The sequence below is a fragment of the Harpia harpyja genome, chromosome 10, assembly GCF_026419915.1.
Source record: "Harpia harpyja isolate bHarHar1 chromosome 10, bHarHar1 primary haplotype, whole genome shotgun sequence".
Lineage (NCBI taxonomy): Eukaryota > Metazoa > Chordata > Aves > Accipitriformes > Accipitridae > Harpia > Harpia harpyja.
Window position 1 is genome coordinate 5262899 of NC_068949.1, and position 13951 is coordinate 5276849.

Here is a 13951-nt window from a genome sequence, read left to right on the forward strand (position 1 = left end):
TTGCACAGTATCAAGAATTAACTTTATTAGCAACTGTACCGGATAATTAAGTTCTGTCTCAAGAGGTATTTGGTCTGGACAACGAGGGAGAGGATCAGCAGAGGTGCAAAGCAGTCAGCAAACAAGCAGTATCTCATACCTGGGACTGGGGGAAAACGTGCGAGTTGAAGAAGCTCTCAAGTGTGAAGCATTGAAGGCCACAAAGGGACATTTCAGTTGCCAACACGAGGCTGGCTTGGGCTTTTCAACCACGACCGACTACCGCATCACTCCAAGCAACGCTCCAGCGCCCACAGAGGCGATGGGAGCGCTTACCCCCATGAGCAGCACCCAGCCAGCCAGCCAGCATTGCTGCCCTTGGGCTGCCCTTCAAGCTGAGGTGGACCTTCGCCTGGGTCAACGCCGGCCAAAGCAGCCCCTGGCCAAGAGTCAGGGGCTAAAGGGCTGCAAACCTACTGAAGCGATGGGATTAAGAGCCCGCACGTGCAAAGTCGCATGCCGTAAAGCTGCTCCTTGGTACCACACGCCCTGTAAATTTTCCACTCATGTCTGGATTTTATGTTTAAATAAAAACCAGCTGTAAAGCAAAACTGCGTGTGTATTGCCAACAAGCCCAAACTAAACACTGGAAACGATTTATATAAAAAACCAACACCCACCAAGCCAACGTGTCACCCCGTGGCAATAACCACCATCGATCCTGCTGTTGTCCCAGCAAAGCCAGGGTTCCCACGGGTGGAAAGGCACCAGCCCCGCATCCTCCCTCTTGCTAACTGCCACATCCAGCACAGCAGGGAGACGGACTCACAACCCAGCCCAGCAGCTTCACCGCTACTCCGTCAAGTGGGAGATGCTGAGAGAGCATCCCACTAATAGAACACCTGCTAATAACCCAGTCTTAAAGGAAGTATTTTCCATAGATAGTATCCCCGAGGCATCAGCTGCAATGCCAAGTTATGCCATTACATCCTTGCTTACCAGTTCACCTCTCCTAGACCATAAATCCACCCAATTTGAGAAAATAAATGCAATTATTGTATTCAGTCCAGGCTGCATTTGCATATTTAAAGTGACTTTAAAAGCCAGTCCTCTTCGGGTGGGCTGTATTTTTGGGTGTCACAGTAGCTCACCCCTCTGAAAACATCTGGAGACCATATGCCGCCTGTCTATGTAAATTAATCAGCTTTCTGCTGTGAACATCATGTCAGAGCCTCTCTAATACCTCTCCCTGGCTTTTATAGACCTTCCTCAATGCAGACTAAAGGCACCTTAAAAACCTTAGGTTAGGACCACTTAGCATTTCGCTTTCCTTGGGGTTCAGCTACAGACAGGTAAGTCGGTGTCCACAACCGCGGTCACAGCAGGAGAAATGGTCTCCGGTTGGCCACGACACACAGCCCCAGCACTGGTAGCACCGTGCTGGGAGGTGGATGAGCCCTTGATTCAATCTTATCTGGAAAAATTAAAGCAAGAAGTTCAAGTGGAGAGCTTTCCCTTATATATGCTTTTTTGTGGCACAAATGTATGAAATCCCTCCCGAAACAGTGCCCTGCTCCCTCGTGCAGCTACTCTCTGCTCCCGGAGCTTGCTTGAAGGTGCTCCAGGGCTCAAATTCCCTTTAGCTTAACACCACCATCACAGCTTGACGAAGGGGGATCCCCTTGCGACCACCAAACCACTGCAGGGCTAAACTCGTAACAATGAGGCAGCGAAACCCAAGGTGCCGCCAAAAGCCCCGGGTTCAGTTTAAAACCGGCGTGGTGGCACCAGCAAGCCACCCTTGCCCACTGGCACTGGGATGAGGGACAATTTTCCCTATGCCCCCCCGGTGCTTCCCTGAGCTCTCTGGGGAGCACAAGGCTTTTTTGGTCCATTTGCTTTGGTTGAGCCGGGGAGTGACAAACGTCCAACGCGACCTCCCAAGCACAGGGGACACCCCTTCCCAGAAGGAGGGCTTTCCCCCTGGATGCAACGCCCCCCCCCCCCCCCCCCCCCCCCAAGACAGGCAGCCTGCCCCAAAACCGTGGCATGCCTGGCTTTTGGGGGAAAAAAACCCCTAAATACCCGACAGCAGCACTGCAAACCAAGGGCATCCCCCCCGGCTGCTCCTCTACATGAGGTGGACAATGAGAACGGAGCAGGCGGACCCCACAGCAAGCCCCAGCATGAGGTAAAACGTCATCACCACCCCGGCCGCCTCGGCCAGCTCTTTCGGCACGATCTTGGGGCCGTAGATGATGACCAGCGTCCCCAGGTAGCCGTTGCTCAGCCCCAGCAGCACCGTGAAGACCACCGGGTAGACATCTCGGTTGAAGACCACCGTCTGGATGTGAGCCCGGGGTTGGTAGTTGCTGAGGATGAAGAGAGGGAGGAAGACGGTCCTGAGGAGGACGAGGACGGGCAGCAGCTTGCTCTTGGGGCCGGGCACCTGGATCCAGGCGGTGATCTGCCTCCCGCACCAGTCGGCGAGGTTGTACAGGAGGAAACTGGTAAGTGGCGCAAAGTACTTGGTGCTCCACAGGCTTCCTGAGGACTTGCTGACCGACTCGATGTTGGAAGAGAGAGAAGGGAAGATGATGATGGAGATGAAGAAGACGTAGAAGAGGCAGAAGCCGAGGAGGGCGGTCTTCTGCAGGATGGGGCGGAGCGGGGGGATGCCAGTGCTTTTTGCAAGGAAGGGGGTATTTGCGGTGCCTCCTGGCTCTGCCTCATCCTCCACCGAGCTGTCGGGTGGCACGGTGGCCAGAGACGGGCTCTCCTTCTGGCTGCTCATGTAATACCTGGAAAAGGAGAAGGAGGAAGATTATTAGCCAAGCGTGGCAGGGAGGGGGGAACCACAAACTCAGATTTAGAGAGAGAGCAGGAAAGAAGTTGGTGACGCACGGACGTCCGCTGGACCCACCAAAGGCGGCGGCAGAGACCCCGTCACACCTCCAGCTCCTGGCTCGTATGCAGAGGTGACCCTCAGGGACCCACCACCCCCTCTTCCCCATGGCAGGGATTCCTTTACACCCTCGGTGGTTCACAGCGGGGGACCTACTGCACGCAGGCGTTTTTGGGGCCAGGTGGTTTCAGGTGTTGCAAGCACCAACAAGACCAACGGGTCACGCACACCAGTGCATGATGTTGCAGATACGGACGCCCTACAGGGACCCACCTGGCTGGCTGCTTCCAGATTACAGCTTTCCGCTGACTTCACGCGTTTTGGAAGCCCCGGCGTCAGCACCCCTCTCCCCCCGGGGAGGCTTGCCAGAAACTCAGCACACGCTGGGGCGGGCGCCCAGTTTCAGTCTGTGGTTTCGGTCAAATGGGGAAGTGTGGCCAGCAGCGGCACAGCGCCGGAGACAGAGCGCGCGGGGTGCCGGGTGGGATGCCGGGGGGTGCCGGGGCAGGGACCGGCACAGCAAGCATCCCGTGGGTCCCCCCCAGCAAACCCCGCTCGGCATCGACAGCAGCAAATCCTCCCAACCCGTGCTTGTGGGATGCCCACGGCAGGCTGGTGCACACACCTGGAGTATTCCAGCCTGGGAAGCAGGAGGTACACCATGACACAGATGACGATGAAGATGTCGGCGGTGAGGAAGTAGGCCAGGGCGCTGTCCGTAACATCGGCCGCTGCCGCCAGGTCTATCAAGGAGGCGACGGCGCTGATCGTGCCGCCCATGGCCTGACCTGTGCAGGGGACCAGAAAACCAGAGCTCAGCACCTGGGGCCGAGCCAGCCTGACCAAGATGGGCGCAGGTGAGGCACATCGAGGTGGCAGAGAGCAACCCAGAGCACCTCCAGTGAAGAGGACTTTGATGCGGAAACAGCAGCATCCTCTTACTAATACCTCCTGGCGTGCACAAAGCCCCCGAGGGGAAGAAGCTCACCCCCCTGCCCCACACGCTGATCCCCAAACCTGGCTCAGGGTACAGCTTCACACACCACCTCATCTCCATTTCCATGCCTCGCTGCAACACAGCTATTTGTGGAGCTGCATCACAGCCCGGGTCCCATCCTGCATCCCCTTCCAACACAGCCACAGCACTGCACAAGGGTCAGGATGGGACCCAGCCCGCTGGGCTTGCACGTGCCGAGTCTTGCGGAGAAGGTCCAAGGCCTGCCCAAAGCCTAAACCTGGCTTTCCATGGTCACACATATAACCACCTCTCTTCTGCACTCCCCCAGAGAGGAATTCAAGCCACCAGCAACAGGTATGCCATCTCACGGATGCGGTGATTTCCCCCACTGGGCTAAACTCATTAAAACACTCCTGTCTCGGCCCCGGGAAAAACTTCTCCGTCTCGATTTTCTCCCCTTCCCCTCTTGGTTTGTCAGCCGTTCCACAGCACATTTATAATGTTATCAACCCTCCAGGGAGCTCATCACTCACGGCTCCCAACATGCCCCTCATCACTCATGGAAACGCATAGAAATGCTGAACAGAAAGGAGGAGACAATGCAAAGCTGAAGATTCCTCCAGCTGCAAAGAGAGGAGCTGAGGGACGTGTCTCTTCCCCCCTTCTCCCTGCACAGAACAAACAACCAGCTCAAGCTGTCACGCTGGCCAGAGCTGCTCTGCAGGATGTTCACCCCCCAGACAGGGACAGTGAAGGACCGCCGCTCTCCTCGTCTCTGCTGAGCCCTCAGCACTTCAGTTTATGGGTATTTACAGAAACAAAAGCACCGGCTCATGTGACCGAGCATGATTCTCCTTCAGCAACTTCCCTTTATCTTTAAGGCAAAGTTAAGTTTCTAAAATAAACCCCATGTGACAAAACACCAGATGCAGGAGGGAAAGAGAACCAACCACCCAACCACAGAAAACCCAAGAGCACGATCCCACCGGGACAGCGCAGCTGGAGGGCACCAACCCGAGATCAGCGCCTGCAAGTTCTTCATGGGGAAGCAGCTGCTCAGGCCGAAGATGCTGCTGGCGAAGACGGTCGAGGCGCTGCTGACGATGACCACGCAGCCGATGGTGAGGGCAAAGAAGCCGGTGGTCCAGGCAGAGGTGTCGACCTTCACCAGCACCGTGATCACCAGAAAGACGGCCAGCATGACGAAGAGGGAGGACAGGATCCGGACGCTGGCAGGCACCCTGGGGACAAGGGGAAGGAGAGAGTCCTGCGTTTAAAACTATAACGTGAAGGCATGATGCAGAGGACACCACCTCCTCCGCTGTGAAAAGGGTCAAAGAAAATAAAGGTGGAGGGAGATGAGGAATAAAAAGTAATGATTTTTCTCAGAAGCCTTTAGATGTTAACACTGCAATTCTCACTTTTGCCATCAGTAGGACTAAGTTTATAAGCCCAGCTGAGCTGTAAATACCCGTTTCTCCCAGAAATCAGGAGCTATCCCCATCATTGGAGCAACGTACAGCAGCAGCGATAAAGCCTGCCTGGGAAACACAGCAGGCTGGGTGAAAGGAATCAGGGCACGTCACTACAAGATAATTAGTTGTTTGAACATGGACGTTGCTCATTACCCAGCCAGGAGACTAGATGGGCTGGCCTGGGGGCAGGATGGAAGGAATGAGGGAGAAAGGCAGGGAGCCAGGATCTAGAAATTAAGCACACAAACACATTCTCCTTCGCCCACAAAAGTGCAGGAGTTTGACGCGGGATAAGGAACGGTAAAAATGAGGGGAGGCAGTTATTTTAGATGTAAATCAAGTTTGCAACAAGGTACAGATGGTCCATTTCTTAACCCAGTTCAGCGGCTGGTAGGACTAGAGCAAGGCATTACTCCTGCCTGGATAAGCCCAGCTCTCATCAGCCGGTCCCCTGGTAACAGCGATGGCATTTTTAAGAGGAAAGACCCTTTGCCAAGCAATTAACCAAGGAATTTATCAGGAATTTATTTACAGTGGTGCAACTCAAGCCAACTCCAGGCATGGGTGCTGCCGGCGGGGAGCAGGGTGCTTCACCCCGCTTCATCTCAGCCAGCTGCGATTTAGGCAGGGGCAGGCACGGGGATTTTGGCTGCACAGGGAGGCTGTGCTCACGATGCCCCATGGCTTCCCCCGAAGGGAAGGGAAGGCTGAGCTGGGAGCCACGGCTGAAGCCAGAGAACGGCAGGAGTGATGCAGACAAAGCCGGGGAGAGCCGTGGCCAGTGGACCCGGGAACAGAGCAGCGCTTACTTGTTGACGAGCAAGAAGTTTCCGATGAGGCACAGCACCGAGGGCACGGTCGAAGCAATGGAGATGTAACTCTCAAAAAAGTCCTGCCAGGAAAGAGTTAAAAAAAAAAAAAAAGAGGAAAAAAAGTTAGTGGGGGAACAACACATGAATTTCAGGTCCTAAATACGGCACGATACAGCACGCATGGCAAGTTATGATGTAGGTGTCCACCTCGTTGCATTGTAGCACGTGTTGCAAAGCTGCTCAGGACAACAGGCAGCGGGAAGGGGTCCCGGGGCTTTTTTGTCCTGCAGCAGCCCTGGGATAGTTCAGGAAATTAGGGACATAATAAATTTAGAAGCAAAAAAGGTGAAGGAAATACCTGCCTTACCGCTGCACTGGCCCCACGGGGCAGCACCCGAAGTAAGGAGGTCTCTAATTTCTCCTGCTGGCTCTGGCATCCTGGACAAACCCCCTGACCATTTTATCCTACTCGAGCTCCGTGAGGGCTGGTTTTTATAAATCAGGACACAAAAGCATTAATATTATTAGCTAACTGCCTTGAAAGCCTGCGATAGCTAGCAAACCTGCGCATCCCTCTCCACACAGAGCGGCTGGGACACCACGCCTGAGAACGTGCTCGAGCAAAAGCAGCCCAAGTGGGGACACAGGGACATTATTTTCCCTCCCGGTCTCCCTCTCCACGTGCATGAAACTCACTGAGAAACTATATTGAGACTCAATACACATTTACTCCAGGGACTCATATATCATCCGAGCAAGTCGGCTGCAGCCTCAGTCAATATTGACCAGCCCACCTTGCACAGAGGCCAGGCTGGGCGCGTGGAAAGCAATAACCACAGCAGAGAGAGAGAGATTTCTTTGCCAAGACTGCAGCCAAACGCTTCATTTTCAATTCATTTTATGTATTATGCTGTTAAAGCATGTCTGCTCCATCTTCTCCCCTCGAGGTGCTTAATCCCTTGTTTTTCCTGCGGGAATCTCAGCCAGCAGGTAGGATGATGCTCGCAAAGAAGATGACCTACATATCCATCCCCATCGCGGTGGGCTTTCATTTTCTGCAGTTAGTTTGCTACAGAGAGGGGGCCACATTGCGTCCGAGAGTGAGAAGGCACTTGGCACGTTTTCTCTGCACATTACTTTTTTCTTTTTTTTTTTTGCAGCTTTGCATCATAGTCTTTTAATCAGTTTACAAGCATGTTCATTTATTCTTCCCTATCAGGAGCTTTACTGTAAGCAACAGCAAATCTAATAATCGCTCCTAGAGGGTCCGTACAGACGGAGACATGAATGCCTGCACTTACGGCATCGGCTCGGCGAAGCAGGAGGCTCAAAGCTCTACAGCCATATGATGAATTATAGGAGAAAAGACAAAGCAAAATGCAAAGTTGGCTGCTAAAACTAAGACTTACTTACCAACCTACTTAAAACAAACCCCCAAACCAGCCTGGGGATATTTAATATACTTCCAAGTTAATTTTCTTTTTCTTTTGGGGAGGAAAAAAGACTTTATAATGCTTTCCACCAAGCAGGAGTGTACTTGAAGTAATCCAGCAGAGATGCTGTGTTTTGAGCACCCTGGGGAAATGTTCATTCACTCCCAGCAAACGTGCTCACACCAGCGGTGGGAAGAGAATTGGGGAAGCATTTAAGAAACTGAGGACCCTGCACTGCACTGGGAAATTTTACCTTGCCTTACCCATGGCCAAACCCTGCTGGAAAAGAAAAGCCAAGTAGAAGGGTTTCAATTGCTGTCATCTCTGTGAAAAAGGAAAGCCCTCATGCCACATTTTTAATGCGGCAGCAGAATGGCGGGTGGCAAATTTAATCCATACCCAGATCAAGGGAAAATATCAGGCTCCATACTCATCTCACTTCTTTGCTCCTGCTCGTTAGGTGTTAATCCAGCTCAGACGGTAACTCTTCTCCCTACGTGGGTATTCCCACCCACCACAGACATGCTTTCAGAGCAAACTGTTGGCTATACAAGATATACCTAGTTCTTCTCCCTTTCTGCTGAGCCCTCCCTGACTGGCCGGCTTACCTCCTCCAGGCATCCCTTGCTCGCAAGGGCCGAGCTCCCTATCGCCGACATGGTTTTCGAGGAGAAACGCAAACACTGAAGGACTGGCACGCCTTTCCTGGCTAACAACAAATAATAATCCCCAAAGCAAACCTGACATCTTCCTCCACACCCAAAGCCGCCTTCCTCCCACCTCCTCCGCCTCTCGCGGGGAAGGTGTCATCCCTCAGCCATGGAGCCGAGGCACGTAACGGAGGTGTTTGACCCTATATTAACTACAGCATCTTCAAACACGCCGTGCACTCGGTACCTTCAAAAAAAAAAAAAAAACCCAACCCAAACAAGAACAAAGCATCGCAGTGGCAAATTAGTCACCAGCGTCACCAAGACGTCTTTTGCAAAGTAGTTTTGCTTCTGCTCCAGCCTGGACTCAGCAGCTGGGCTCCTGCCGGGCTGGAAAAGCAATCCAGGCCCACGGTGGTGGCTGAAGGTACCGGAGCGTTACCTGGAGCACAGAGCATGAAATTAGCAGCCCTGAGCAGGCTGCCAGTCACAGGTGCATCTTTCCGGAGTCAAGCTCTGTGTGCAGGCAAGCCCTCCTGCCGCAGCACCGTGGCTCACCATCTCAGGGCAGAAACGGGGCCGACTGGTTTATTTTTGATCAGACTCGACTACCACGGAAAAGCCAGGTTGCTTTTCATCAGAGGAGGCAAAAAGCATTGCGCCATGGCCATATAGAAAGAGGAGAAACATCTTTTTGACAAGGTAATGGCTGATCCGACCAGGAATACAGCTGTGCAAGAGTTTTTAGGAAGAAGACACCTAGTGATACTTAGTCTACTTGAAAACAGCTTTTTCAAGAATTGCCTCGGCTAAGTGTGACGCAGAACCCAGGAGGAGTGGGTGGGATGCGGGGAACGTGGGAGGACATCACACCCTTCGCCCCCTCTCTGAGCATCCTTGCTAGCATAGGGGCAGCCTATTTGCTATCTTCGGGCATGACGGGGACTTGGTCTCCACCAGTTTAATCCACCCAGTATCTCGATTTATTCCAGCACACCAGTACTTCAGCATCCCGGTACAAGCACCGTCAGTGACACTCTGCTTCCTCCCCATCAAAAATACAGCTGGCTTAACAACTATTAAAACTAAAACAGCTGCGGATGCAGTACTGGTGCGAGAAGTCATAGAGAAAATGTGGGTGTCACACCTGGCTCCGCGTTTATATAAAAATAAAATGTGCCCAAACCACTTGAACAAGCTCAGCAACGGGAGGAGGACGGGACACAGCCTCATCACACCAACACTTTTTCCAGCCACAAAGAAACAACATTGCTTTGCCAGTAGGGCACAGGGAAATAATCTTGCCGTGGCAGGAGGAGCAAGAGAAGGCGGCTTTTTTAGGGAGAAAAAGAGAGGCCATCAAGCCTGCCGCCCCAAGGCCAGCTCATCAATCGCCCCATGACAAGCTCCTTGTCCTATATGTCAAAAGCCAGATGTTCATCGCTGCAAGGAGATACTCCGGTCACACCTGCCAGATCTTGAAGGAAAAGCAGTAAAGCATCCGGGAGGGCTTGAGACTATCACAAGCCACAAGCTCCAGGGCTGGTGCTCCCACCTCCGAATGACGTGCTGCACCAGCCAGTGCAAGGGATAAAACGCCTAAAACGTGTTCAATGCCTCACCATGGGGCCAGAAGCTCAGAGCAATTTATCTCCCAGCCCACAGGGCATTGCAGCTCCAGTCCGGCTGGAAAAACACAGAGCCCTGCAGCGCTCAGGGGCTTACCAAGCATGAAGGACAAAAAAACCCACAAAGATTTTTACCTTGCACTGTAGAAATCGTCCTGTGAAAGGCAGCCTTGCTTATGGGGCAGATTAAGCCAAATTTTTTAAACGCAGCTTAAACCTCAACACTTCAAATCCAGGTAAAAGACAGACCACAAAGTACTACACCTTTTAGTTTTAAGCATCTTTCTTGCAAGCGTTTGTGCTCCCCAAAGAAACCTCTACCCCTGGTTTGCAGCAAGCAAAACCCCAGAGGACGTTCACTCACCTTCTGGGGAAGTGGAGGGGAAAAAGAGCAAGTTAGGAAGGAACCCAGCTGTTTTTTCTGCCTCGAAAGCAGCACACTCACCCGCAGATCCGATGCCGCTGCCTGTCCCGCCGGGCCTGCCTGATCCGAGCAGTTTTGCAGCTTGTACATCCAGTAGTGCTTTGCCGTGATGAAAAAATTCCAGGGCAGCAGGGACCCGATGCCCAGGAGGAAAAAAATAATGTAGGTGCCATGTAAGCGGTCACTTGGCTTTTGCCGGCTGTACCTGTTCACCGTGGACTCCTCGATCAGAGGTTCCTCGTCTGGGGGAAAGCTGCCGGCTGCCGGGTGCATAGCGCTGGCACGCTGCAAAAAACAACCACTGAAAAAGATATTATCCCATAAGGGTTGCAAACTGTTGCACGCAAGCTGCTGTGTGCAGCTCCCTCCTCTTTTGGCCTGTGATTGCCCAGCAAATGCCGGATGAGTGAGCTGAACCGGCTCAGCACGGAGATGGCTGGATCCTTGAAAGGTGTGGGAAAGGGGACCAAGGCACGGCGGGGACACGCTCTGCTGCAGCAGCACCCATGTTTCCATCAGTAATTAATAATTAACCCACCCCCTTGGCCTTGCAAAAGCAGGAAACCTCTGCTCATACCAGGCTCCAGGAAATATTAACAGCTCGTAAACTAACAACGCCATCGGGCTTTGCAGAGCAACCTGCAAACTAGTGTAACGCCATCAGGCTTTCTAAAACGACTTGTAAACTAATGCAACACCACCAGGCTTTGCAAACCGGCCCGTAAACTAATGTAACGACATCATCAAGGCTTTGTAAAATGACTCATAAACTAGCACGACGTCATCGGGCTTTGGAAAACGACTTATAAACTACCGCAACACCAGCAGGCTTTGCGAGGCGAGCGTAAACCACCGCAGCAAAACCGGGCTTTGCCAAACGGCTCCTAAACGCCGACAGCACCCTCAGGCTTTGCAAAGCGGCTTGGAAACTCTCGCCCAGCGGCCCCGGAGGCAGGGCCGAGCCAAGTTGCAGGGGGAGGGAGGAAGGGAGAAATCCCGGGGATTTGGCAAAAAGCCTGCCATTTCAGGAGGAGGAAGCCTCGCAGCCCTCCCTCGCAGCCCCGCATCCCAGCTCCCCACCGCAGCACTTACTGAAGCCCCGCCGGCTCCTTCCCCACCGGGCCGGGTTAACCCCGAGCAGGGTAACCCCACCCCGCCCCGCCCCGCCCCGCCCCGCCCCGCCCCGCCGGGGGTGGCCCCGGCCCCGGCCCGGCCCCGCGGGCGGTGCCGCGCCGTGCGGAAGGGAGGCGGCGGGCTGTGCTGTCTTTCCCTGCCCCTTTTCCCCCTTTTTCCCCACTATTTCCTCCATCTGACCTCTTGCAGGTGCAGCGCAAGCAGCACCGGGATCTCCCCTCCCCACCCCCGGTTTTACATCAGGAGCGCTTTCTTCAAATCAGTGTTAATCACGACCTGGCAATAACAAAAGCTTTCGGCAGGGCTTGGGGTTTCGGTGGAAGTCAGAAAAGCACGAGCGCGTCGCTCCCCTCCTGAGGATGCGAGGGTGGGGAATGGGGAGCATCTTCCATGGGATGAAGGGCCCCTTACCAGAGCCAGGACACGAGCTCCTCCATTAACTCGCTTCGCTTCCTGCAATGCCCCATCAGGATGAATTTCACTCTAAAGTCCTCAATTTTCCCCAAACACTCACCTTGAGGGCACCATGGGACTGTGAAGGAGAACATCATTAGGCTTCTTCCTCTCCCCTAACACTTCTTTCCCTTTTTCCTTCCCCAAAGATGGGTTTGGCTCCTCCGCACGTGGGCAGCCACACAGGAAAATGATAAACCGGTGAGGCCCCAGCTTTTCTGCAACCCCACTACAATCAGACGCGCTTTGCCAATTTGTTTGCGCTTGTGTTGGCAATTAGTGGAGTTTTACATCTTATGTTTCCTGTTGCCAGCTGTTTGCCTTTAGCCTTCCCCATCTCCAGTATCTAAGGTAATGTAACCAAATTGGGTCTCTCCCTTGCTTTTTCCTCCATTGCACATGTATCCAGCCTTTTTTCATCAAAGCAAAATAGTCCCCATTTTTTGCAGAAGGCCCCGAGACGGTCTGAGCTGGATTTTTTCCATGTACAACTGCCCATGAGACAAATGCAGACAGACCCAGACACCTCCCAGCAGCACCAGTGCACGCACAGCTGGCCACCGCTGCGGAGCCAGGGCCGGCCACCGCCCGTCTCCAGCCTCTCCAAGCCTTCGAGGAGAGCAGATCAGATGGCCTTGGCCACCCAGATGTCAAAATAGCCCAAGACACACACATGCTCCGTTTTTTTTCCCCCTTCTTTCGCGAGCAAAACAAGCAGAAGCATGCGATCAACCCACCGGCGATGTGCTGAAATGGAAAGGCTTTAGAGGAGCGCATGGGTTTCTCTCCAGAAGTTTCTCCTCGGGATTTTCATCCACGTTGACATGCCAGGCTGGGAAAGCACCTGAGGAGATGGCACAGCCTATCCGAGTCAGTAACCCATCAGCTCAGAGGGATTCGCCTGATATTTCTGGCCTGCTGCCACCTATCATGTCAAAAAACCCACTGCTGGAGAAGAGCCTCAGATCACATCAGCACAAGGGACCGTGACAGCCGAGCAGGGGAAACAAAGCCAGCCCACGCTTAACCGACGCCGTGACGGCCCCTCCAGTCAGTATTACCCACACTCGAGAGACCCTCCGCAACGCAGACCCCCCACGTGGGCTCGGGCTGGATTTTAGGGACACCCCGATACTCAAAGCGGGGTTCGAGCTGTTTCCCCTCCACCCCAACCTCACACACAGGGCCAGTACTGGTTTGAAAGCAAGGTGAGCTGTGCCGGAGCAGAGAGGTTTCACGGTTATCCCAAAGGAATACCGGGCATCCCATAGCGCTGCTTGCCCTCGCCACGCTGGAGGCGGAATGGAGCAAAGGGGGTGTAAGTAATGGTTAAGAGATTGAAATTTGTTAAGCGGGATTTACAGTGCATCTCCCCCCAACCCTCGGTACAGCTTGCCACCATGCGGAGCAGCTCACGGTGAGCGAATTGTAAAATCCAGCGGGACTGGCCCAAAGGAAATTTCCTAAACACGTAATGGAAAAGTCAAGAGACCCTGACGTGGGTTGCTCCGGTGCTCCCGGGTGTCCTCTCGCCGGCAGAATAAATCTGTTGACACTTAGTGATGGCACGGCAGCCACTTTTGAACCCGTCATGGGGACTGAATTCAATATATCAACTGCAGAGAAGATTTCATTTTAAGGGGAATTAGCAAGCTGGGTATTTCAATAGGAGAACATCAGATGAAATCAGGCACCACTTTGGTCAAAGCTATCCACAGACTTGGGCCCTTGGAAAGATGGGTTAGTGCAAAAGGTACCCAGTGAAAGCAACTTGGGAGACTGAGGTTGAAGGAATTAAGGTGCAAAGAAAAAAAAAAGCTTATCACTTCTGAGAAGGTATCTGCTCCAGCATCAGATTTGGAGCCAGAAAACCCAGCTGGGACGGTTTTGCATCTTTGCGTGGCTGCGTTTTAATTGCTGCAGTGTCAGGGCAGCAATTTTCTCCCCATTTCTTTCTCGGGTTGCAGAATCCCCACGCCTGCCCAGAGCAGAGGCGACGTTGCCATCTCCTGGTGGCACCTTGTCGCCATGAGCTGGGCAAGGCGAGCGGCCCAGGCAGGGTGGGCAGGGGCAGCGGGACCCTCACGTCTCCCTGGGAGC

At 53.5% G+C, this 13951-nt stretch overlaps 1 protein-coding gene across 1 annotated transcript; it reads right to left on the reverse strand.

Annotated features, from left to right (window-relative positions):
• On the reverse strand, positions 1-11441 carry SLC29A3 (solute carrier family 29 member 3). Its single transcript, XM_052799840.1, has 6 exons — positions 11357-11441; positions 10286-10549; positions 6127-6209; positions 4857-5083; positions 3510-3672; positions 1-2780 (listed from the first exon to the last, which is right to left on the reverse strand). The coding sequence occupies exons 2-6, from the start codon at positions 10535-10537 to the stop codon at positions 2111-2113; spliced, it is 1395 nt and encodes a 464-aa protein (XP_052655800.1). The 5' UTR covers positions 10538-10549; positions 11357-11441; the 3' UTR covers positions 1-2110.
• Between the last annotated feature and the right edge of the window lie 2510 nt (positions 11442-13951).

Bases quoted from the DNA above. Each gene is read 5' to 3' on its own strand.
- SLC29A3 (XM_052799840.1), bottom strand. From the start codon at position 10,537: ATGCACCCGGCAGCCGGCAGCTTTCCCCCAGACGAGGAACCTCTGATC. The intron at 5,084-6,126 runs GTAAGCGCTGCT...CCTTGTCCCCAG, and splicing joins AACTTCTTGCTCGTCAACAA to GGTGCCTGCCAGCGTCCGGA. The intron at 2,781-3,509 runs GTGTGTGCACCA...CTCCTTTTCCAG, and splicing joins CCCAGGCTGGAATACTCCAG to GTATTACATGAGCAGCCAGA.